Raw genomic sequence first — 24,497 nt, 5'->3', positions numbered from 1 at the left:
TAAGCAGTGGGTACCTTTTTCCATTTTTCTGTCCGCACCAGATATTTTCTTTTTCGCGCTGTAGCTCTCTTAGGCACACAACAAGTGCTTTCATTGGTTGAGACGCGTGATGACGCTCATCCCAAGCAGCCAGTAGCCTACTGATAAACATCCCACCCCTCCTGTGACCCATGGTTTGTGTTGTATTCGGTTGTAGTCTATCTATGTGTATTCAAACGCAGTGAGCAACGGACTTTCAAAATAAAAAGTACATTAACGCGCGATAAACTAATTGTCGGCGTTAATTAATTAATGAGTTAACGCGATAAAAACGCGTTAACTTGCCCAGCCCTAATTATATATATATATATATATATATATATATATATATATATATATATATATATATATATATATATATTTTTTTTTTTTTTATTAATGTGCATTGTAATCTTGAATCAGAATAACTCTTGAATCTCTCTCTCTCTGACAAGGGCGGGGCAACCTGTCAATCACATGAGATCCACCAACAGCAAACCGCAACCATCCAATCAATTCCCCCGTTTCACTCAGATATACAGCTTAATAGGTAAGAAAAGACTGTCACAACTTCCGTTTCATGACGACTTTTCAAGCAACTTTACTTGCTCCCCTTGTCTTCACATTTATAGCAATTTTTCTAATTTTCAGTTGACATGTTTGCACACTTTCTGAATATAGACAAACGGTTGAGCTTGATGATTTCTCAAAGATACACAATGAAAGTTCTCATTCAAATGTCATCTTGCAAAGTTTGTCAAATCTGGCAACTAGTTCGTCCTCAGAAGCAGTTATCATAACCATTTTGTTTCCAAGCAGACTCACAGAAACCCGAGTACAGAAGCTGCGAAGAAGCCAGCCAATCACATCTCAGCTTGAAGTTCTGGAAGATTCTTGCCACATTTATGTGTAAAACGTATCTGATAATCAGCGGCACACCGTCTGAGGCTGAAAACACCACTTTTATGTGGTAAGTACAGCATGCTGCTTTGTTGTAAGAGTTGCAGCTTGTCACGGGGGGAAAAGGGGGAAATGTACTCAAAAAGAGAGACATGAGAAGATTAGATAGAGAAAGGACAGTACCAGAGGGAAGCAGGCAGGAGGTGGTTAGTGGAGGCTCAGGGGAGGCTGGTGGCCCGGCCCTTGATGGCCAGGACCCGGCGGGGCAGACAGGGCGTGAGCCCGGGGACATAACTCCACAACTTCACCCGACAGTCACTGCAGGTATGAAGCCCCACAGCGCGAAGGGAAGGCATAAGAGAGACAGACAGAGAAAGTTAAAGGAGCAAGAGAGCTATGTTAGAGACACATTAATGAAGAACAGTCAAACAATCCCACAATCCCCTGGCCACACCATCTGCTCTACAAACAAGCACCCCCGAAATGCACAAAAGTAGGTCTTAAAAACATATTAGTCTGACTGAACATTTCTAAGTAGTCTAACTGTCTGGAAAAAGACGTCACAAGAGAGTAAGAGACTGAACAGAGTCACAGAAACAGACGAGCAAGACATAACAGACTCGTTGAGCTGATGACCCATTTACAACCATTAGAGGACCGTAAATAACTGGTTATATTATCATTTCAAAATTACTATATTTAAAACATGTTCTCTTTATCTTGTTTTCCCAGTGAACATAATAGGTTTCCTCCTGCTAATTTATAGCTTTGGGAAGTTCTTTTGAACAAACAATTCATCTTTTTTTATGTATTTTATGTATTTTATTTTATGTATTTCACATTACGTAAAATTTAAATGCTGTAACTTGGGGTGTGTGATATGTATCATCTACGATAATATTGTAATTGTTGTTTAATGATGTGAAAGCAGCCATTTTGTCAAATATGTTACTCATTTGTCTTGAGAGAGCATGCTTTTATACATGATGTAGTCTCGTAAAATGCAGTTACAATGACCCCAAATTCAATATATGGAGCAAAACTGCCCCTGTATGAGTTTCTGTCTTATATTTCTATATGATATAGAAACATAACATATAGACTGACTCTGTGTCCAAACATGCCTACTTCCATACCTCAGGCGAAAAACAGTATGTGAGGCAAGCAGCACGTCCATGTTCACTGTATTCATAAAAGAGTAGGCGAAAAATCCCCGAATGACCTACTACTTCCAGTGAGATTCTGAAGTGCACATTCGATGGACACTTTACTATCCCATAAGGCCATGGGAGAGGATTTATGAATGGAGGCAATGCGACGCAACTGACGCCTTAGGTTAAATGACAACATGGTGGATGAAATACGTCCAAATTTCATTCATGCTACCCACATTCATAATATATACAGAACATATTTTTTTAACGGTCACAGTAAGTTTCAAACCAAATGTAGTACCTACTATACAGTATGTGATTTCATACGCAGCTGCTGTTCCTAAACGCCAATAATACAACTTATAGTTGACCGAGGAATATCTAGCAGGGATGAAATTTCACAAACTGACTTATTGCAAAGGTGTATATTCAGGGGCGATTCTAGGATTTTGATTTTAGGGGGGCTCAGCCCCCAATAAGGGTATGATTAAAAAAATATTATTTGACTGACTGTTGCTCATTTGCAGACGTACTCCCGCACGACAAGAAAAAATGTCGTATATCCATCTACAATGAAATATAAATTATTTTAGTTTTTTAGCCTTTTAGCCTTTATAATCAACAATACGGTTGGATATTCATAAAGTCACCCCATGAAAATTGATTTCATTTTAAGTATTTTAACTAACCAGCTAATAATCATTAAGAATATAGACAAACCATGTATTAATGTAATTGTCTATTGGCAATATGATTAATCTGTTCTATATTTATTTCTATTTATTAAAAATAACAACATGAATTATCAATTTGCCACTTCTATAAATCAAGTACAAATCTAGTATAAATAGTATAAATCAAGAAAATCAAAAATCCCTTTACACTCCTCCTGATTCATTATTACTTAATACAAAACTATATTTAATAATACAAAACAAAATAACTCCACATTCTCTCTCTGGGCCATCTAGTGCTTTCAGACAATGATGTGTGTCATTTCTGTGCATGGCTGCATAATGTAATGTCAAAATGCATTATAATATGTCTGTAATTGTAAAAAGTAAATTAAAATAAATCATGATCGTTTTCTGAATCTAAAGTCAGTGGTGGACGAAGTACACAAATCAAGTACTTGAGTAAAAGTACAGATACGTATAATAAAATATTACTCAAGTGAAAGTATTTAGTACTCGTTTTCAATTTAACTTGAGTGAAAGTACAAAAGTACTTGATTTTTAATGTACTTAAGTAAAAAAGTAATTGATGAATGTTTATTTTGTAATTTTATATAGGCCACTTATATAATTTAATTTAATATTATATTATATATTTTATATAATCCTATTGCTCAAAATAATTATGAATGATTATGAATTGTCAAAGATACATATGGCTAAATACATAACATTTTAAAAAATTGCAGCAAGGGGGAAGATGAATGTGCATGTGTTATTTTTATTTGTGTTAGAGTTGCACGATTCTGGATAAAATGAGAATAAAGGTTTCTTTTTGTTTCTTTTTTGTTGTTGTTGTTGTTTGTTTGTTTCAAATAGAAATCATGCTTCTCCCACGATTCTGAATAGACAATTAAACAAAATAGCCTATAATTATTTACTAGAGGACAAAATATTAATTGCTGCAGACAAATTAATTTAATTATTTAAAAAATGGGTTTGAATGAATGATTCAATGACTCACTCATAACTACTTCACTTTTATCATTAGTGGATTAAACAAACAAATCTTTTGAATGAATCATTCATTGTCAAATACATTTTAACAGTCACTTGTCGCCTCCTAGTGCCATAACGATGTAATTGACACAACCGTTATTTGAAGCACCAAGTTAGTTTTAAAATGTGATTTGATCTGTTTGAATCGAAATCGCGATCTGTAGACACATTGATGTGGACTTGTCAGTGGGCTTAAACAGATCGCCCTTTACAGCAGATTTAGTTCAAAAACAACTGAAAGTTGTGACCTAAATATGATTTTCAGTTACAATAATTAATCCTAAAATTCAACATTAGTAGGCTGACTTACTTTTCACCATCAGATATGTACGCACTCAGAGGATCCCCCAGTTCTTGGCTAATTTTCAGATTTGTAAATTCATTTACTGGAGCGTCCTTTGAACGGATCATTGAATCAGTAACTTGTTGACTCGATAACAGCTGCAATACGATCAGTCCAATTCGCGAATGAATTGTTGATGTGATTTGTGAACCGATTTAACAGGATGATTGAAAAGAATCAGTTCGTGCACGAAACGTCTCTGAGCATGTCATAATTTCTTCCATTTAAAATAATGAGTAACGACATGTTTTATGAAATGTAGTGGAGTAAAAAGTACGATCTTATGCTTTGGAATGTAGTGAAGTAAAAGTAAAAGTTGCTAAAAATAAAAAATACTGAAGTAAAGTACAGATACTTGAAAAATGTACTTAAGTACTGTAACGAAGTAAAAATACTTAGTTACTGTCCACCACTGTCTAAAGTATGTTTTCATGGGTGTTAATCACTTCATTTTTGTAGGAATAAAAAACAACTATCACACAAGGGCTGAAGGTGAACGCAGCGAAACGTATTTGTATTGGATGAGAAACCGAGCCGTCCCGTGTGCTCCCAATGCTCCAGTAACATTACATTATGTAAACTGCAATGCATTTATGACAAAGAACTGCACCGATGCAGATGTAATATCATAGCATTAGCAATCTATCAATAAATGCACGCACACACGACACACACCTTGTGCTCTCTGATGTTCGCTCTGCTCGGCGCCCCTGCAGATTGAAAAATGCGCTAAATCCAAGCAGACTCAGATAAGGGGAGGAGCCGAAACTTGACGCAGCTTGCCGCCGTTTCAAATGAGTTTTTTTTAAAGGGGACTGAAGCGATCAAATATTTATTAATCAAATATTTTTTTAGGGGGGCTGGGCAGAAGTTTAGGGGGGCTGAAGCCCCCCTAAAAAGGGCCTAGTGACGCCCCTGTGTATATTCATTGTCATTACTATGAGCGCTGTTGTTTTCAATTCATCCTTGAAGTCGGAGGGCGCTCTGTGCATTTATAGTGCACAAATTCATCTAAAAGAAGAAGAGGCTATTCCATGAATGGAGTTTCCAATTCATACTGCAGCCGTAGGGCGCTAAAGAAACAAAAACTCATCTAAAATTCATCTATAGAAGAAAAGAAAACAGGAACTAACTGCATGTCTTCTAGAGCTCCCTAACCATGACTTTTACATCCAGATAAACACTTTTCAAGACAATAAATACACGATTGAGACGATGAATGCATGTATTGCCTCTGAATTTGCGTCTACAGACTGCATGGCTCGGTGCTTGATTTTGTACACCTGTGGCAATGGGTCTGAATGAAACACCAGAATTCAGTAATTAAGAGTGTGTCCCAATGCTTGTCCATATACAGTAGTTCCAAACAGAGCCACAGCAGAACTGTTGTGCATCTCCAAGTAACACACAGCAGTGTTTCTTTCCTACAGAGCCCCGCACATGACATGTAGGGAAAAAAAAAAAAAAGTAAATCGTGCGCACCATTTATTATTTCGTTTCCTCGATTTGCAAAATCGTGCGCACGATTTACTATTTTGTTCCTTTGATTTACTAAATCGTGTGCACAATTTACTATTTCATTCAATTGATTTGCAAAATCGTGCGCACAATTTACTATTTTGTTCCCTTGGTTTACTAAATCGTGTGCACAATTTACTATTTTGTTCCCTTGGTTTACTAAATCGTGCGCAAAATGTACTATTTCGTTCCCTTGGTTTACTAAATCGAACGCACAATTTACTATTTCGTTCCCTTGATTTGCTAAATTGGCCGCACTATTTACCATTTTGTTCCCTTGGTTTACTAAATCGTGTGCACAATTTACTATTTCGTTCCCTTGATTTGCTAAATTTGCCGCACTATTTACCATTTTGTTCCCTTGGTTTACTAAATCGTGTGCACAATTTACTATTTCGTTCCCTTGATTTGCTAAATTTGCCGCACTATTTACCATTTTGTTCCCTTGGTTTACTAAATCGAACGCACAATTTACTATTTTGTTCCCTTGGTTTACTAAATCGTGCGCAAAATTTACTATTTCGTTCCCTTGATTTGCTAAATGTTACGTCCACCGTCTCGTCCAGGTTGTTTGACTGTCACGTGTTCCGTTGTGTTTTGCTCCCGCCACTCATTATTCACCATGGACACTGATTTCATCCCCAGCTGTTTCTTGTTAGTGTGTGTACTTAAGTTCCTCCCTGTCTTCAGTCCAGTGTCCGGTATTGTTGTATGTTACGTGTTTCTATGTGTATCCTGACTACTTTATGTAATTAAACTACGTTATTGTTCCTACTCCTGTCTTCCTTGTCTTCTCTGGGGATACCACCGTAACAGAATACCGGACCCAAAAAACACGAAAGATGGATTTCTGCAGCAGATTCACGCTAGTGGCACAGAAAAAACACGATTTTTGTTTATTCACCAAGGAATTCATCAGTGTTGCACTCTCCTGCCCCTACGACGACGAAACCCTGAAGTCATTGTTCTGGATCGGGGCCAACTACCATCGTCCCGTGGACCTCCCAGACACCTCTGGACTCAGCTGGATGGAATCCATCATCAGGTGTCTGGAGAGCGTTCGTCCCCGATCCAGAGCACAGCCAGACCCAGAGCCCGTACTTTCCCCACGGACCGCGGAGTACTCGTGCGAGCCCCCCGCAGACGGAGAGTTACCACCGGCAGCTACAGGTCAACCAGATCCCGAGACCCCGAGGACAGAGGTGACCAGCGCCCAGGAAGTGGAACTCCACCAGACGTCTGACCAGGGGTGTGAGCCCACGACATCTACGGACGAGGGAGATTCGACTACGGAGAGGGAGGACTGGCTGATTGACTTCAGCGATGAGTCTACGCCCACCCAAACCCACCCGTCATGTTTACCTTCGTCATCTAAAAGAGACATTACTATGGACTGTGTTTTATTTACAGATTCACTATCGACGCTGTCAACACCTCGCTCAGCCAGTCCTCCTACACCATCGCTGCTGGATATCGTCTGCCCTGCGCCATCTCCGGGGAACCCCTGTGACGTCGAGCCGCAGGTCACACTCCCACCAGCAGCGTGTAAGCCAGAGGTTCCGGTGGCTTCGCCTCCAGCTGCCGTCCTCAACGCTCCATCTCGGCCCGTCGACCTGCCGGCTAAGTCCAGGCTCCTCCCAGCTACAGTTCCGCCGGAGACCCTCCGACTGACAGCTCCTCCGGCCTCCCTCGTCCGGCCGGCTCCCCCTTGGTCAGTCGTCCCTCCTCTTCCGCCACGGACTTTCGAGACGTCGAGTACTCTCCGTCCCTCCACCCCTTCGGCTACAGAGGGCTCCTCCTTCCCCTCGGAGTCGCCTCTGTCCTCGGTCGAGCCGACGTCACCGCAGCCCTCGGGATCTCCAGCTACACCTCCGCTGAACGTCGCCTGTACATCGCCGCAGTCTCCTAGGCCAGCGACGTCGTGGGAGTTCGCCAGCTCTCCGTCTGCGCACCAGAATCCACCTGCCGAGTCTCCGTCGGTCATCCCCCAGATGCCTTCAGTCCGCCCTTCAGCACCTGGACTCCACCCTCCTTCTACCCGGCCGTGGACTGTCGGATCTGGGGAGCTCTGGGTCTGTGCCAGCGGTCATCCACCCACGCCACCAGGGGATCGTCGTCTTCCCTCCATCACTCCATCACCTTCACTCCGCCCACCTCCAGAGCCCCCTCCGGCCACCCCTGTGATGTTCCTCCACGGCGCGAGGACGCGCCTTGCCGGAGGGGGGAGCTACTGTTACGTCCACCGTCTCGTCCAGGTTGTTTGACTGTCACGTGTTCCTTTGTGTTTTGCTCCCGCCACTCATTATTCACCATGGACACTGATTTCATCCCCAGCTGTTTCTTGTTAGTGTGTGTACTTAAGTTCCTCCCTGTCTTCAGTCCAGTGTCTGGTATTGTTGTATGTTACGTGTTTCTATGTGTATCCTGACTACTTTATGTAATTAAACTACGTTATTGTTCCTACTCCTGTCTTCCTCGTCTTCTCTGGGGATACCACCGTAACACTAAATTGGGCGCACAATTTTCTATTTCGTTCCCTTGATTTGCTAAATCGTGCGCACAATTTACTATTTCATTCCCTTGATTGCCAAATCGTGCGGATGATTTACTATTTTCTTCCCTTGATTTGCTAAATCGGCCGCACGATTTACTATTTTGTTCCCTTGGTTTACAAAATCGTGTGCACAATTTACTATTTAGTTCCCTTGATTTGCTAAATTGGCTGCACTATTTACCATTTTGTTCCCTTGGTTTACTAAATCGTGTGCACAATTTACTATTTCGTTCCCTTGATTTGCTAAATTTGCCGCACTATTTACCATTTTGTTCCCTTGGTTTACTAAATCGAACGCACAATTTACTATTTTGTTCCCTTGGTTTACTAAATCGTGCGCAAAATTTACTATTTCGTTCCCTTGATTTGCTAAATTGGGCGCACAATTTTCTATTTCGTTCCCTTGATTTGCTAAATCATGCGCACAATTTACTATTTCATTCCCTTGATTGCCAAATCGTGCGGATGATTTACTATTTTGTTCCCTTGATTTGCTAAATCGGCCGCACGATTTACTATTTTGTTCCCTTGGTTTACTAAATCGTGTGCACATTTTACTATTTTGTTCCCTTGATTTGCTAAATTGGGTACATGATTTACTATTTTGTTCCCTTGATTTGCTAAATTGGCCGCATGATTTACTATTTTGTTCCCTTGGTTTACTAAATCGTGCGCACAATTTACTATTTTGTTCCCTTGATTTGCTAAATTGGCCGCACGATTTACTATTTTGTTCCCTTGGTTTACTAAATCGTGCGCACAATTTACTATTTTGTTCCCTTGGTTTACTAAATCGTGCACACAATTTACTATTTTGTTCCCTTGATTTGCTAAATTGGCCGCATGATTTACTATTTTGTTCCCTTGGTTTACTAAATCGTGCGCACAATTTACTATTTCGTTCCATCAATTTGCTAAATAGTGCGCAATTTACTGTTTCGTTCCCTTGATTTGCTAAACCATGCACACGATTTATAAATCAAGGGAACAAATTAGTAAATCATGAGCATGATTTATAAATACAGGGGAAGAATTAGTAAATCATCAACACGATTTAGTCTACTGTTTTTTTCCTGCATGTCATGTGTGGGGCTCTGTACATTCCTTATCCATTCATGATCCACTTGCTTCGCTCCTAAATGAATCAGCTTTTTTTAACGGATCGATTGAATAAATGAATCAGTGACTCCCTCATTAAGACAGTGACATTCTGCCCCCTACTGGCGGTCAGTTTCATATTTAAAAAAATCTTAAATTTCATTTAAAAAACTATATATTATTCAAAATATTATAGTATAGTAATATTATTCAAAATATACAAGTAATTTAACTTCTTCCTGCATGACATACGTACCTGGAGGCAGTAAAGATCTGTTTGGAATTGGTGCAGATGGCATTGATGGGGCTGTCATGGCCTTTAATCTCTCCGATGGGTGTGAAGTTGTCTACGTTCCACACCTTGAGCATGCCTGCCCTGCAGGCGCTGAGGAGCATGGGCCGCCCGGGTACAAACGCCAGAGCACACACCCAATCCTTGTGTGCATTTGGGATTTGCTGTGGAGAAATAAGTAACATTTGATTTTTTAGATCTCCTCTCCACTATAAAAGCACAAAGTCCCTCCAGCAGGAGTTATTCTCTATATCAGTGTCACAGTTTCTGAACTCCCTGAAACGCCTCCATTGTAGTCTTGGGGGGCCTGGTTGAGTTAGTTAGTAGTGTGTTGAAACTCACAGTTATGGTAAGGGTTCCCAAACACAACACACTGATCCATCTGACCAATCGGAGCACATTGTGCTTTTCAGAAGGAGGGGCAGGAACTAAGCAGAGCGTTACTGACAGACTGGGAAGAGAGGAGCTGCAACAATGGAAAATGTGAAAAAGAAAACCTGTAGAAAACCCTTGTAAAATGGTCAGTTCAGGGTTAAACCTCAGCAAAAGTAAAAGTGATAGCAAGCACCACTAATAATAAGACTACAAATGAGTTCAATAAACTACCCAAATTGAAATTTAAACAAGCCTCAGAGTAATAAAAATAGATAGAAATATAAATTGAAATTCAGATACTATAGAAGGATTATACAGATGCTATAAAAGAGTTGGAAGAATTACGAAGCTCTATATAAAGCTATGATGCATTTCGCTTTTTTTAACCACCAAATTCCAGCTGAATCCACCGACAGGCCTTTGGGGAAATGGACAGAAATTCTCATAAAAGAGAGCAACCAAAGCACTTTATCTTGGTAAATTTACCCAGTTGTTCAATCAGAGAACACAGGCGAGTAAGTAGTGTGTGTGTTTAGATAAACTCACTGCTTACACATACACATTGTTAACCGCACTGGGATTTAAGCATCTTCGTATTCTGTCAGTCAATAAAAAAAAAAAGATATGGATGTGCAGTAACAGCTGTGGACTGATTCAGCCCAGATGTATGTGTGCATTTAATATAAGAGTGAGGGAGCGCTGCATACATTTGCATAATGAAAAGAAAGTAAAGACTGATATGAAGATAACGCTTTATATAAAGAAGTCTTTCATCTACTTGCCCAAAAAATGTTTACAGTTAAATACAATTTAAAGAGCTTCAGTCATCATAACACATTGTTTTTCCTGGGGATATTTGTTCTCGAAATGTGATGAAATTATCAACATGCAACACACACAGTGAAATTTACCTGTGAAATACATAATTCATATAATCTTGACGGGTAGGAGCCTCGTTTTGTCGAACCCATTTTCATGTCGTCTTATAATAATCTTCCATTATTTTTGACCTTTTAGCTCTGGATGATGGGAAACTTTGGAATGTGTTCTTGTCTAATATAATCAGCTGGAGAAACCATTAAAATCAAACTTATTATTAAAAGAGCTTCCTCAGCTGTCAGCGCGCGATGACGTCAACCTCCAGTGATAAATGAAGCTATTCTACATCTATTGACACAGGAACAATAGGTAAACGCTGGATTATTACCTTCTGAAACATCATTTGTCTGTGTATATATTATTTTTCGGTACTGGATATTGTAATTTTGTCGCTGTCAGTCATGAAAGCCCATCTTAACTTTAATACACTTTAAAGCGCTTACAGCTTAATAGTCACACAGTTCTTTGCCATTTTTTCCTTAAATTAATATTTAACTCAAATCTTACTGAAATTTTTTGAGACTAAATCTACATTTCATCTTAGTTTCTTTTGGTAATTATGGCTAAAGAAGGAAAAACATTCTCCAGCGACTCTTTCCTTTGACTGTGGGCTACAGTATGATGATTGTACACAGCACATGAATTAATATGTTCAACCATAAATAGTTAATACATTATAAACAGGGTGTATATTATGAGTGGGGTTCATGTCATGTGACATTATGACATCACACATTTGCGCATACATGTAATAGTAATCTATTAATATTTACCTGAATCAGCTCTTGCTGTCCCAGATCCCATTTCTTAATGCCGTTGTCACGGGAACCGCTGAACAGTATGTCACCGTGCACAGCAAGACATTCAATCCCATCGTAATGAGGGGGCTCGAAGTTATGAGCCGGTCCAATGTTGCCCTGGGCTCCCTCCGCAATGTCAAATATCTGAATTAAAGGGGTCATGAATTGAGAAAATTTTCCTTCATCTTTTGGACATTGTGCTATAAAACATAATGAAAGTTCCAGAACTCAACTTTCTTCAAGATTTCCCTACGTCTTTTTCAATTTATGAGTGAAATAAGGTCTGTGGTAAACATAACTTGATAAGTTCAAATTTGCTCCACAATTGTCGATTACACACACCCATAGAGAAAATGCTAATTTTAAACCTGTTTATTATGTTTATTTAAAAAAAAAAATAAAACTGTATGTTTCTAATAACATAGTAACTGGAACTAGAACATTTGGGATGTGAGTGTGTGCAGTAGAGATAAAAAAATGCAAAAAAAAATGTTATATTGTCCCGTTTCCACCCGCAACATTCATGTTTTGTCCCACTCCTGCCTGCAAAATCCCGCATTAAAAGTAGCTTATATAGATTTTTATAGATGAAATATTAAGTTATGTCGCCACAACATCCCACCATAAACGCTCCTGATAAAATATTTGTTATTAAAGCATCAAAATTAATCATTCATAATGTTTACACTTAGTGTGTTAATAATGTGTGTGATAATAATAGGATTTGTGAGCGCGCAGATTTCAGCACTGCATAAAAACTCTGGCGTTTTGTGTGGTGAGAGGATTCTAACAAACACCTGATTGTGTTGCGTGTCCATTGCGTCTCATCAACAGATATAATTGTGATTGGCTACATTGCTCAACACTGCAAACACAAGTTAAAAATAGAATCTCGCATATGCTTGTGACTGTGAATCGTTTTTATTTTATATTAGTTGTTCTGGTTGCTTTTTTTTTTGCAATATGTGAATAATAATTTATTAGTTTTTATATATTTTATGTTTAGATATTTCTATGTTGCGGGAGTCCCGCAAATCATTTGATTCTCCCACAACCCGCACACGAGTAGTAATCTTGTCCAGCACCGCACTCCGTTGCGTTGGGTCCCGCAGGAGTCCCGCGGGAGTGCAGGTCTCTAGTGTGCAGTTTACACTGTAGAGCAAAGTCAACCTCTAGTCAACTAATCATTAATCAACTAAAAAAGGCTACAAAAGTCTACAAATTTTTTATTCACGCACTCTGTGAGGGACAGATTGTTAATGGCGGGTCCTTGTGGCAATTACAGTAAGTTGGGCAGGAAATCCAAACATTCGCCTATCATCCGTCGACCTCAAATATGGCTTATTATTTCAAACATGTATAGCGCAATTAGTAGCAACTTTACATGGCTGCTCGCTCTAACTTTAACCTAGATAAATGGGCGCTATTATTAAGGCACATATCCAAGTGTTTGTGCGGAGTGTGGAAGCTGAAGTATAGTGCGCTTACTGCAAGACATGGAGGTGCCGGCGCGACGACTTGCATTTTTTTGAGTCAGCATTGTCAACTTCATCTTTGCAGCCGACAGTGACTCAGAAAACACTCTTTATTAATAAATAATTAAAATGCATCCTTGCTATTTTTTTTCTGAAACATTAATAATCGTTTCTTTTGCCGGTGCTTTGCAGCAAGTTTTATGCTTGCACTTGAGCGCGGAATAGGCTATATTACATCTATATACATTAAACCCTGAATATGGTATAGTACCCCCCCCCCCCCACCCCCCTTAGTATATATTTAAGAAAGTAAATTAATATAAACATGTGATTAGTCGACTAATCGCTTAAATGAACGACTACTAGTCGACTACAAAAATCTTTTGTCAGGGGCAACCCAAGACGTTATTTTGTCTGCTACAGAATCATGTCACCACCAGTGCAGAACTGCTCAATATTGGCATCAGGTGGGTGTAAGTGCATCTACAGGCACAGTGAGGCCAAGACTTTTGGACAACGGCCTGGTGTCAAGAAGGGCAACAAAGAAGACACTTCTCTCCAAGAGAACATCAAGAACAGACAGAACAGAAATTCTGCAGGAAGTACAAGGATTGGACAGCAGAAGACTGGTGCAAAGTTATTTTCTCTGATGAAGCCCCCTTCTGACTGTTTGGGAACACTGCCAGGAATAAAGAATGGTATCAAAACGTCCTGCAAGAGCAACTTCCCCCAACAATCCAGGAGCAATTTGGTAATTATCCGTGCATTTTCCAGCATAATGGAGCACAAAGCAAGAGTGATAATGAAGTGTCTCGGAGATCATTACACTGAAATTTTGTATCCGTGACCAGGCAACTCTGCGGATCTTAATCCCATGTTAGTCCTCAAAAGGCGAGTGGACAAGCCGAAGCCCACAAATTGTGATCAACTCCAAGCACCAGTAAGCAAGAATGGATCACCATCATTCAGGAATTGGCCCAGAAGCGAATTATGAAGAAGAAGGTTCAACACTGTAAATATTGACTATTTGCATATATTGAACATTTTGGCAATAAAAGACTTTTCGTTTTCCAATATACCATAGAAACATGTGAAAAAAATAACCTACAAATACTGAAGCAGCAAACTTTGCGCAACACAAAATTGATGTCACGACCAACAAGAAGACAATATGAAAAACAGACACATAAATAAAAGGGAAATAAACTAAAATGGTTAAACTGACCTTCACGTAATGGTCTTTGGATCCAGTGATCACCTGATCCTTGCCTCCTCCAGAATAACCCACTGTAAGACACATGACTGACCCAATGTGTCCCGTCAACTTCCCAGTGGCCTGCATTCTGCACACAAAATCTTAAAATCAGCCTACTGTACCACAACATTTATAATAAAAGAACAGAATATGCACATGGTGATGAAATCTTTACAGCCTTCTTGCCTGGTGGGTTTTTAATTTGTGAATAAATGCTAATACTAGTTCTGCCTGTACTTGGCTAAGGAATGAACTATGCACCTGTTGAGGTCCCATGTGCGGACAGTGTTGCCTGCAGCCGCATAGAGCACCGATCCGGAGGGATTGAGGGCAATCTGGTTGATCTGATACTCGCCCTGGGCTGTAGTGATGGTGCGGGTGGTTGTACCAGCACAGGCATCACCTGAGACCACCTGACCCGATGACCTGATGATGGACAGACAAAGTTTACATTTTCGTACTAAACTTAAAACTAAGTGCATTCAGATGCTGCCCATTTCAGACGTTGCAAAGATACTCACGTGAATGTTCGGACACACTTGGCAGAATCACGAATGTCCCATACTTTGATATACGAGGTGGAAACTGTGAAGACCAGGCTGGAGTTGCTGCAGTATTTGACGGACACTACGTTGTTAGGATGTCCTCTCAGGGTGACTATTTCCTGTCCGGTCACCAGGTTCCACATCTTGCAGGTTCGATCTGAACACCAGGTAAAAATGTATTCATATTGTTTATGATGAACAATGGCAGGCGTCTGCAACCTTAAAGGCATAATTCACAATTCATTTTCATTTTAACGATGTCTTTACTACCTTTCTGGACCTTGAAAGTGGTAGTTGTGTTGCTGTCTTTGGAGGGACAGAAAGCTCCTGGATTTTATCAAAAATATTGTAATTTGTGTCCCGAAGATGAACGAAGGTCTTACGGGTTTGGAACGACACGAGGGTGAGTAATTAATGACAGAATGTTAATTTTTGGGTGAACTAACCCTGTAACTAACCCTTTAATTGTTGCAGCCTCGAGTAGTTTGTTGTTTTGCCAACACGTTTTATTTTTTGACTGTGAAACAACGTCCTGGGCCAGTTTTGACACCATTTGGACCAATTACTTGCAAAAACAGTCAAGTCACATGCGCAAAGTAAGCATATAGAATATGCTAAATAAGGTTAGAAAAATCGGGCTGCATTTGTACAGTACATGCTTTCTATGCTGATGATGACACTCACATTGATGAAATTTATCTAGCCAATGCATAAAAACTGAATTACATTTTGAGCTTAAGGCACACATCACCACTGTCAGAAGGTTAAGCATAGGCTTTATGCTGAACGTCACATGATCAAACATGAAAAGAGGTGTCACTGCATAGCAGAAAGTAGCAACAGCAGTACGAATGCGGATTACTATGGACTATTAAGGTAATAGGCTTAGCTAGTTCTTTTTCTTGTTAGCATTTTATTTGATTTAAATATCTAAATGTTAGAGAAAAATAAAAAACTTCTAGATATCCATCTGCATATGTGATTAATATCAGTTATACTCATCTTTGCTCTATATTTAATGAAGCACATACAAAATACCTGAACAAAGCAAAAGATTGTTGTGCATAACCCCTATTAGTGGAATATTAAATATTACAAAATTGTATAACATTTGAATTTATTTATGTTTGATTTGGCAACTCAATTATGATTACAGTTTCATGATGACACTGGCAGCTTATAAATTAATCACTGGCAGCTTATAAATTAATAAATGCAGTACTGTGAGTAATATCTATAGATTCACAAGATCAAGCTACCCACGGTTAGCCTTCTAAGCCCAATAAAGCATGCAGAAACGTTGACCTCGAAGCAAAGAGAAAATGTATTTCGAATTGGCTCATGTGTTTATGCTTAAGGGTGTTTATGTTTTCCTGTTACAGTCTCAGAGTGAAATAACTGTGAGAATGGACCTTAACGGTGTACACTGTACCTTTAGACCCAGTGAAAAGCAGCTCGTCAGTGGCATCCAGGCAGAGTACAGGTTTGGTGTGTCCCTCGGCCATTGCCACGCACTGTAGAGGGGCCGTCCTGCCCCCCTTCAGCCCACCTGTGGGAGTGATCACACCCCTGCACAAAGACACGTAGCATTTCACTGTTGTGAAGTGAGGAAGTCTGTGAGGTTGGTCTCAAAGCGAGTGGGTGGAAAGGAGGATGCAACAAAGCTTTTTGTGTTCAAATATACAATGTGTGCCATCTGTTCCATAAGGATGGACAAAAGCTTTTTTTTGTGTGTGTGGATGTGAGAAAGAGTGACAAATTGAATGAGATAGGGAGAACAGAAAGATAAAAAAAAGATAGAAATAGGAAGGTCTCCCAGTATGATACATCCCAATTCATTATAATTACAGGTTACTGTCAGGTTTGTGGAGCCACTAAAGTATCAGTGCCGAAGTCCGCCTAGGATCCCACAGTGGTGCCGTTGGTAATGCCTGATTTAAAGCGGTAAAGACTTGTGTGTTTGTCTGTAGGGTAAGAGACTTAGGGTATGGGCTAAGCTAGTATGCTGTGCTAACAGTATGCTAAACAACTGCATTGAGCTGTTAGCTTGCAAAAACAACTGAAAAACACAAAGAATGATATTCAAATTAGACTATTTACCACCACATGTAACATAACTTTAAAAAAAAATGATAGTATTTAGGGCTGCCTACGACTAAAGATGTTTCTAGTCAACTAGTACTTTTTCAATATCTCAATGAACACAAAAACAATTTCCAAAATGTTGACAAGACTAAGTTTAACATAACATTTGTTTAACTTATAACATGAAGGTAAGGATAATAATATAACTTAGATTACACATTTGTCAGTTTTACTCAAATTAGGGTGAGGCAAAAATGAGTACACCCCACTTCAAAAACTACTACATCTAGTACTTTGTATGACCTCCATGATTTTCAATGGCAGCACCAAGTCTTCTAGGCATGGAATGAACAATATGGCGACATTTTGCAACATCTATCTTTTTCCATTCTTCAAGAATGACTTCTTTTAGAGACTGGATGCTGGATGGAGAGTGATGCTCAACTTCTCTCTTCAGAATTCCCAATAGGTGTTCGATTGGGTTCAGAGGGCACGAAGGGCACGGAGTGATGGTAGCATCTTCTCTTTCAGTATAGAGCAGTACATGTGTGAATTCATGAAGCCGTCAATGAAATGCAGCTCCCCGACACCAGCAGCACTCATGCAGCCCCACATAAGGACACTGACACCACCATGGTTCACTGTAGGCACCATGCATTCTTCTTTGTATTCCTCACCATTGCAATGCCATACAGTTTTGAAGCCATCAGTTGCTAAAAGCTTTATCTTGGTCTCATCACTCCAGAGTATAGAGTCCCAGTAGTCTTCATCTTTGTCAGCATGGGCCCTGGCAAACTCTAGACAGGCTTTTTTTTGGCTGGGATTCTTTGTGGAGAGGCTTCTTTCATGGACGGCACCCATACATGCCATTCCTCTGTAGTGTACGCCGTATTGTGTCACAGGAAATAGTCACCCCAGTTTGGCTTTCTACTTCTTTAGATAACATGCCGATTTTCTTCAACCCTTCTCATCAGAAGATGCTCCTGTCGTGGTGTTAACTTCCGTGGACGACCTGGACGTCTCTGTGAGATGGTTGCAGTTCCTTCTTTTAAAAATTTTTGTACCACTTTTGCTACAGTATTCTGACTGATAAGTAAAGCTTTGCTGATCTTCTTGCAGCTTTGACCTTTCTGGTGTAAATAAATGATTTTCTTTCTCAGGTCTTGTGACATTTCTCTTCCATGTGGTGCCATTGCTGACAGCATGAAATGGGAAGGGGTTTTAACACCCTTTTATAGTCAACTGTCTGCTGGACACCTGTGTCATGAATAATTAGACTCACCTGTGGTTGAATTCTTGTTAAATTAGACATTTGTAGTCTAAAATTTAGATTTGCTCCAGAGACTTTCAGTGGGGTGTACTCACTTTTGCATCACCCTAATTTGAGTAAAACTGAAAATTATCTTCTCTAAGTTATATTATTAACCCTACTTTAATGTTATAAGTTAAACAGATGTTATATAAAACTTAAAAAAAAGTCTTTTCAACATTTTGGAAATAGTTTTTGTGTTCATTGAGATTTTGTTTAAAATGTTACTTTTTTTTTACGCCGAGTACTGTATATAATAGCCTAATCAGCGCTCAAGCGCACACATAAAGCTTGTCACAGTACACCGGCAGAAGTAATGATTATGATTGTGTTGTGGAAGAACAGCAAGGTGACTATCTAAACATTTTAATAACTTATTGATAACGTTTTCTGTGTTTTCGGCTGCAAAGACGAAGCCGACTCATCATCTCCACAGTAGTGTATATGCACATTTCATACAGATTACATAATCTGAGAATATATGTTTTGATTTGAACTGGTTGACAATCGCTTGACATTTCGTGCTTTTTAATAGATATATTTCTCAGTGAGGCAAGTAGGCTATACACTGAGTTTTGGTTTATTTCTTTGACACGCTCAGATTACTGTTATCTGTAGCCCTCAACCAGAGCATTTTAAGTTGTTTCCACCGTTATCAGGAAAAAATTAAAGTGATCACGCCGGCGCCTTCATATCATACAGTAAGTGCACTAATATTTCAGCTTTCACTCTCATTAAACGCCTGCTTTGGGGTCCTAGGCAGACTTGATTGTTCACGGCCACCTCTTTGTGAGATCCGGTGGATGAAGCCTGCACACTTCAGACCCTCAACCTTTGGTTGCTCTCCGTGGAGTTCATTGACAACGTGCTGATATTTCATTTGATTTATCAGACTCCAGCTGTGTTTTACAGCACCCTCGTGCAGTCCCCCACTCAGTCTTCCTATTTGGGCTCCACAGGTCACCCAGGATATGGCCATCAGCCAGGCAGACGAACATCAGTGAAAACAATAGAACAGACTCCATATATCGAGCAGGTGTTAATTATGTCCTACTATAGTGTACCACTGCCAAGCAGCAGGGGAGCCGATACATGTGACGTCGATGTCAAACCGACTGCCAAGTCGAATGCACACTTGAAAGAGAAGCCTGCTTGACTGAAGCAAACTGCAACCAAGTCCTCTGTGAGTTGTGGACTTTGGTTCTGAAGCTTAAATCCGCATTTCAAAGTTGCTTGGTTGGTCACTGCTGACTTTGCAGGGTGGCACAGAAGGTGGATCTATTTTAAGACATCTTCAATGCCCATATGTTTTGCAGAAGCATGATCGGCTCTGTTGTGTTGCGAGTGAAGGTATAATGTTTATCTCCAAACCCCAAAGGTTGTGACTGATGCCAATGTTAAGCAGCTAGGTGCCATTTTCCATTTCCCCCAAGCAAAAGTAGCATATTATTAACTATGACTCAGATATATATGACATTTTGGAGTGTCAGTGCAAGGCACATTGGTTTGCATGTTTAAAAACATGTATCAAATGTCAGGGTCCAAAAAGGCACTCTGTCCTCACCACTGCTATCCCTAATTGCAAATGTGTATCCTGCATTTTGGGGCGCCCTTGTTTCAATCATCCACTCTATGTGCCACGGTGTTCCACTGGCCACTGTGTTCATTTTCTTTATCGCATATCCTGAGGCTTTTGATGCCCCTTCCCCTATTGGCCTAGTCCATTATTCAGTCGATATGCACAAGAACAGGAAGCAGATATTACTTGTGCATAGTGCTTGTACACGTGTGCTGATGCAGCACAGAATTTGCAAATGATCTACTGAAACTCTCGCACTAAGGCGGAGATGAAAAGGAACCCATTACGTCTGAGGATGCAGAGCAACACGGGGCTTTTTAAACTTATTTATATCCACATAAATTGTTTAAAAGACTCTTTGGTGGAGACACGCAGCAGTTCTTCCTCTTGACAGCCTGTATGTGAGTGAGATGGTCCCAATTAGGAAACAGAGTTTCCCAGCAGCTCCCAAAAGACACTTCAGATCTCTTCCTCACCAGTGCGAACACCGTCAAACCGCCCATAAGTTCTTACAACCTGTCAATCACTGAGACCGCAGCCAGAGAAAGGCGAGGCAGGAAAGGATGTTCCATGTTGGGACTCTTGTCAAGATGTCACCATTTTGTGGTCTGTCTAATGGCTGATGGACTTGGCAGAACCATCACAGGACACCTGTCATTGTTGCTCATATCACATCGGAGAGCAGACAATGTTTCGTCTTGGATGGCATCCACTAGCTTTTTTTGTTTTCCCCCAACAATAGCACAAGCAAGCTGTTGTGCAATTGAAAACCGCAATCTCCACATCCATCGTACAAGCACCACAGAGCCAACAGCAAATGGATGTAACGTTTACTGACAGCTGGCAAGCCGAATTTCTGGTCAGATTTATGATGGACCACTGCCACGGGCTGAATGAGGGTTTCTATCGCAAGAGATATGTGCTAAACACACGTTGTTTTGATGGAGGAGAGGATTCGTCTATAAACTGCTCCAGAACTTCAGGAAACAAAAATAAAACTTAGAGTCTCAAGGACTTGTACTCGAGGGACCAAGACAAGTAAAATGACTTCGGGGTTGAGCTCTCATCTCTAGTCTTATTTCGGTCTTATTTTCCCATGCTCCCCCTTGTGCAGAGCGGAGGATGTTTTATGTCAGTCATAACAATGGGGGTGTTTTCAGCTCAGTACTGACCCCTTCTGGAAAGCAGAGAAGTCATTTCTTAGAGTAAACAGGTGGAAGTAATCTGTCAGAAGAAAAACAAAATCAAACAAAAGTAGGCATTACTTTTCAAAAATCACCTTTTTTTTTTTTGGTGTCAGTTTTTGCTGCCGAGAAAATATTGCATCTCCAGTTGTGGCTGCCAATTAGCCCACATACATTGGCAACCTGGCAGGGCTAAACAAGCCTTCCCTCCCCTAAAAAAATAATGAGGCTCTTCCCCTTCAGGCTGACAGCGTTCCCAACCAGCCCAGTCTCGGAACGCTCTTTCCTGCCGGCCGAGCGAGACGGAAATGAAGCTGGAGTTTGGGATGAAGGGAAATTGGTCTCCCGTGGGCTGAGATCAGCCTCTGTCCGGCTCAGCGCCTGTGAAGTCCTAATGATGGTGGAGCCGTCAAAGCCTGTGTGCCGGCGCAGTCGCACAGAGGTGACAAGAGGATGGCTGATTAAAGAGGAAACTGGGACATCCCAGGCCTCTGAGGACAGATGAAACGAGAGAGGTTGCTGTTGGCACATTTGTGCTCTCTAAAGTGGAAAAGACTCCAGGGAGGTCCGGCAAACAGGAACTGATGGTGATCGGGTTCCAGACTAACATTGTGTGAGGGGTTTAAAACATTAGTACACTGTAAAGCCATAATAAGTTGGCAAAAATTTGAGGCAATCAGAATTTTTAAGCTAATAAATTCAAAGTTTAAGTAAGCAGAACTGGCAGATTTTTATTTTGTACCCATACATTTTAATTGTTCTTAACTTGAAATGTTTGAGTACACTAATTCATGCATTTAACTTAAAATTTTCACGTAACCTCAATGTGAACATCTTTTTAGTGTAAACTTAGCTAGCTATAGCAAGCTAACTCAGAAAATGCAAACTTGCTAATTTGCTGACATGTTAACAATAGCATAGTATGGCAGTATGCCATGAGTGCAGCAATATAAAGCATTTAATATGCTTGCTCTCAAACCAAGCTGCATGCACCACTTGTCACCATGATGGTAACTCTCCAAAAACCCACATTAACAGAAAATCTTCTAGCATAACAAAACATTAATCACTACCAAATCTCACACTTAACATTAATTAATATTATATAACACTTAATTTTAGCATTTACTCTCCCTTTCGAGTACCATGGGCAAAACATGCTAGGAAATAGAAATCCCAGCCCAGTTTCAGTTAAATTTAAGTTCATCTAAATTGAAAGAAATAAGTTCATAAAACTCAAAACAATGAAACAGCTCAGTTTACTGAAATATATTAGTTCTGTGGACTTGAAAGAAAAAAAAAGTGCTAAATACTCATAAAAGTTAAATCGACTGAACTAATTTGATTAAGTTTGTCCTACTTAAACCAATTAATTATTTTAAGCATTAGGGTTTACAGTGTAGCTTATGTCTGTGTGAACTTCAGTTAAATGATAAAGCATTTTACTGAAGATGTATTTACATATTACCATGTTTCAATTGTATATGCAACTAGATTTTTTTCATCTGAAGTGGTGTTTGCCCATAGGGGGTTCTCTGTGATTTCCAGGGCATTGCTATGTGGTTGCTAAGGTGTCTTATGTGTTTGCTAAACAGGTCAAATTACGACACCTTGAATCATCTAGATGATGCTCAGGCTCCTTCCTTCAAAGATTTCTTTTGCATTCTTTATTGCCCACCAGTTCACAGTTGGTAGTTGGTGCCTTAGCAAGCTCCAATAATGAGTACCACACCATGCAGTTTAATTTTTAGCTCATTTGAGTCGATAAGTGAGGAATTAAAGAGTTTAGAGTGAAAGGAAATAGATTAAAATAAATAAATAATGGTAGCAATTTGATTTCTTACTGAGTGTCAATCAAACAAACTCAATACAGGTGTAGAGCCATGCTGTGCTTTAAACATTATTGCTGTAAACCAAAAATCAGACTATGCACACAGCCAGAAACTCAACATGCAAGCCCTTCAACACTAATAACGCATGAAAAAGGATACACTCCATTTCACATAAGTGCCAAATCCAAAACATTACAACAAATGACAACAGCAAATTTGAAGAAAAAAAATATCTAAGAAATGATGATCTAAAAACTAAACCTTCATGCAGCACATAACCAATGAGGAGTGAGCTCATGGTTTTGGACCCTTCCGTTGGGTTGAAAGCAAAGACATGGTGTGTGAAGGGGGAGGGGGGGCATCCTGTTGCCTCTTCTCCAAGTCTCCTCCTTAGAGAAGACAAGCATGAGGAGGTCAGGATATGGAGGTTCTGTGCTTTTCATGGATAAACGAAGAGGGGAGTTGTTATGAATGAACCTTATCTGAACATTCCCATAGCAGGATTTAGAGCAGACTGCTGCATTCAGAGAATAAAAGCCTTCCCTACTGACTCATTCAGCTTCACGCTGATCGAAGAGGGTGTTGATCTTAAAAAAAAAAAAAAAAAAAAAAACAGCTAATCCAAACTGCAGAGTTACACTGGCCCTAGATAAGACAATTTAGATGAAACATTTAGACATCATAGCATGAAGTTTATCATCATGCTGTTTTGCTTCATTCAGGAATAGTTTATCACCACTGATTCACTTGGTGAGCAAGTTAAGCCAGCTGTCTGTGATTCTCCCCTTAAACAGATTTGTCTCTCAAAGGAAATTTGGGGCTGAGTTGTTCCAAGCACTCCATGTTCCATCATAGAGTCATTAACTTCTAATGGGATAACGAGAACAACTCGAAAGAAATGAGAAAACTGCAATTGTGCTGTCAGGATAATGGGGTGCAGAGAAATAACGGTGTCACTATATTGGATAAGAAAAGAATATTGAGTAACATACAAAATTAAACCTGTGGGGTTTATCTGAACCAATTTTTTTGCAGTCTTTACAACAGAGAGCAGAAAAAACAAAGCTCTTGCCAAATAATGATTAGATCAGTGGTGGTTCAAAGGGGTAAAGGATGTAAAACTTATTTAACGAGTTTAGCCAAAATCTCTCTAGCCTATTTGTAAGCTTCATTTACATAGTTGTGGAAGAATCAAGAGACAGGGCATCTCTCAGCCAGTGGGGGTTAAAGGGATAGTTCACCCGAAAATAAAAATTATCCCATGACTTACTCACCCTCAAGCCATCCTAGGTGTTCTTCTTTCAGATGAACACAATCAGAGATATATTTAAAAAATATCCTGGCTCTTCCAAGCTTTATAATGGGAGTGAATGTGGGGGGCGAGATTTTGAAGCCCAAAAAAGCACATCCATCCATCATAAAAGTAATCCATGCGGCTCCAGGGGATTAATAAAGGCTTTCTGAAGTGAAGCGATAGGTTTTTGTAAGATGCGATGGATGTAGGAGTATCAAATCGATGCATACAGCCGTCTACCAGAAGCTGATTATTACAGTTTTAAATATGTATAT

The 24,497-nt window shown here is 39.9% G+C and overlaps 1 protein-coding gene across 12 annotated transcripts in view; it reads right to left on the bottom strand.

Annotated features, from left to right (window-relative positions):
- Positions 1-24,497, bottom strand: part of LOC137021752 (copine-5) — a 349,050-nt gene that overhangs the window by 236,680 nt on the left and 87,873 nt on the right. For 9 of the 12 annotated variants that reach the window (XM_067388638.1, XM_067388631.1, XM_067388636.1 and 6 more), the window contains exons 27-32: positions 16,372-16,508; positions 14,916-15,096; positions 14,656-14,820; positions 14,365-14,482; positions 11,638-11,808; positions 9,575-9,774 (exon numbers count right to left, since the gene is read on the bottom strand). In XM_067388638.1, the coding sequence (XP_067244739.1) occupies positions 9,575-9,774; positions 11,638-11,808; positions 14,365-14,482; positions 14,656-14,820; positions 14,916-15,096; positions 16,372-16,508 (972 nt within the window). Of the gene's footprint in view, positions 1-886; positions 1,237-9,574; positions 9,775-11,637; positions 11,809-14,364; positions 14,483-14,655; positions 14,821-14,915; positions 15,097-16,371; positions 16,509-24,497 lie in introns of those variants that run through there. The other 3 variants (XM_067388648.1, XM_067388641.1, XM_067388640.1) reach the window with 2 other exon arrangements.

This window comes from Chanodichthys erythropterus, chromosome 6 (assembly GCF_024489055.1).
Source record: "Chanodichthys erythropterus isolate Z2021 chromosome 6, ASM2448905v1, whole genome shotgun sequence".
NCBI lineage: Eukaryota > Metazoa > Chordata > Actinopteri > Cypriniformes > Xenocyprididae > Chanodichthys > Chanodichthys erythropterus.
Note: the sequence above shows the minus strand (reverse complement) of the source record. Positions and strands in the feature narration are given on the sequence as shown.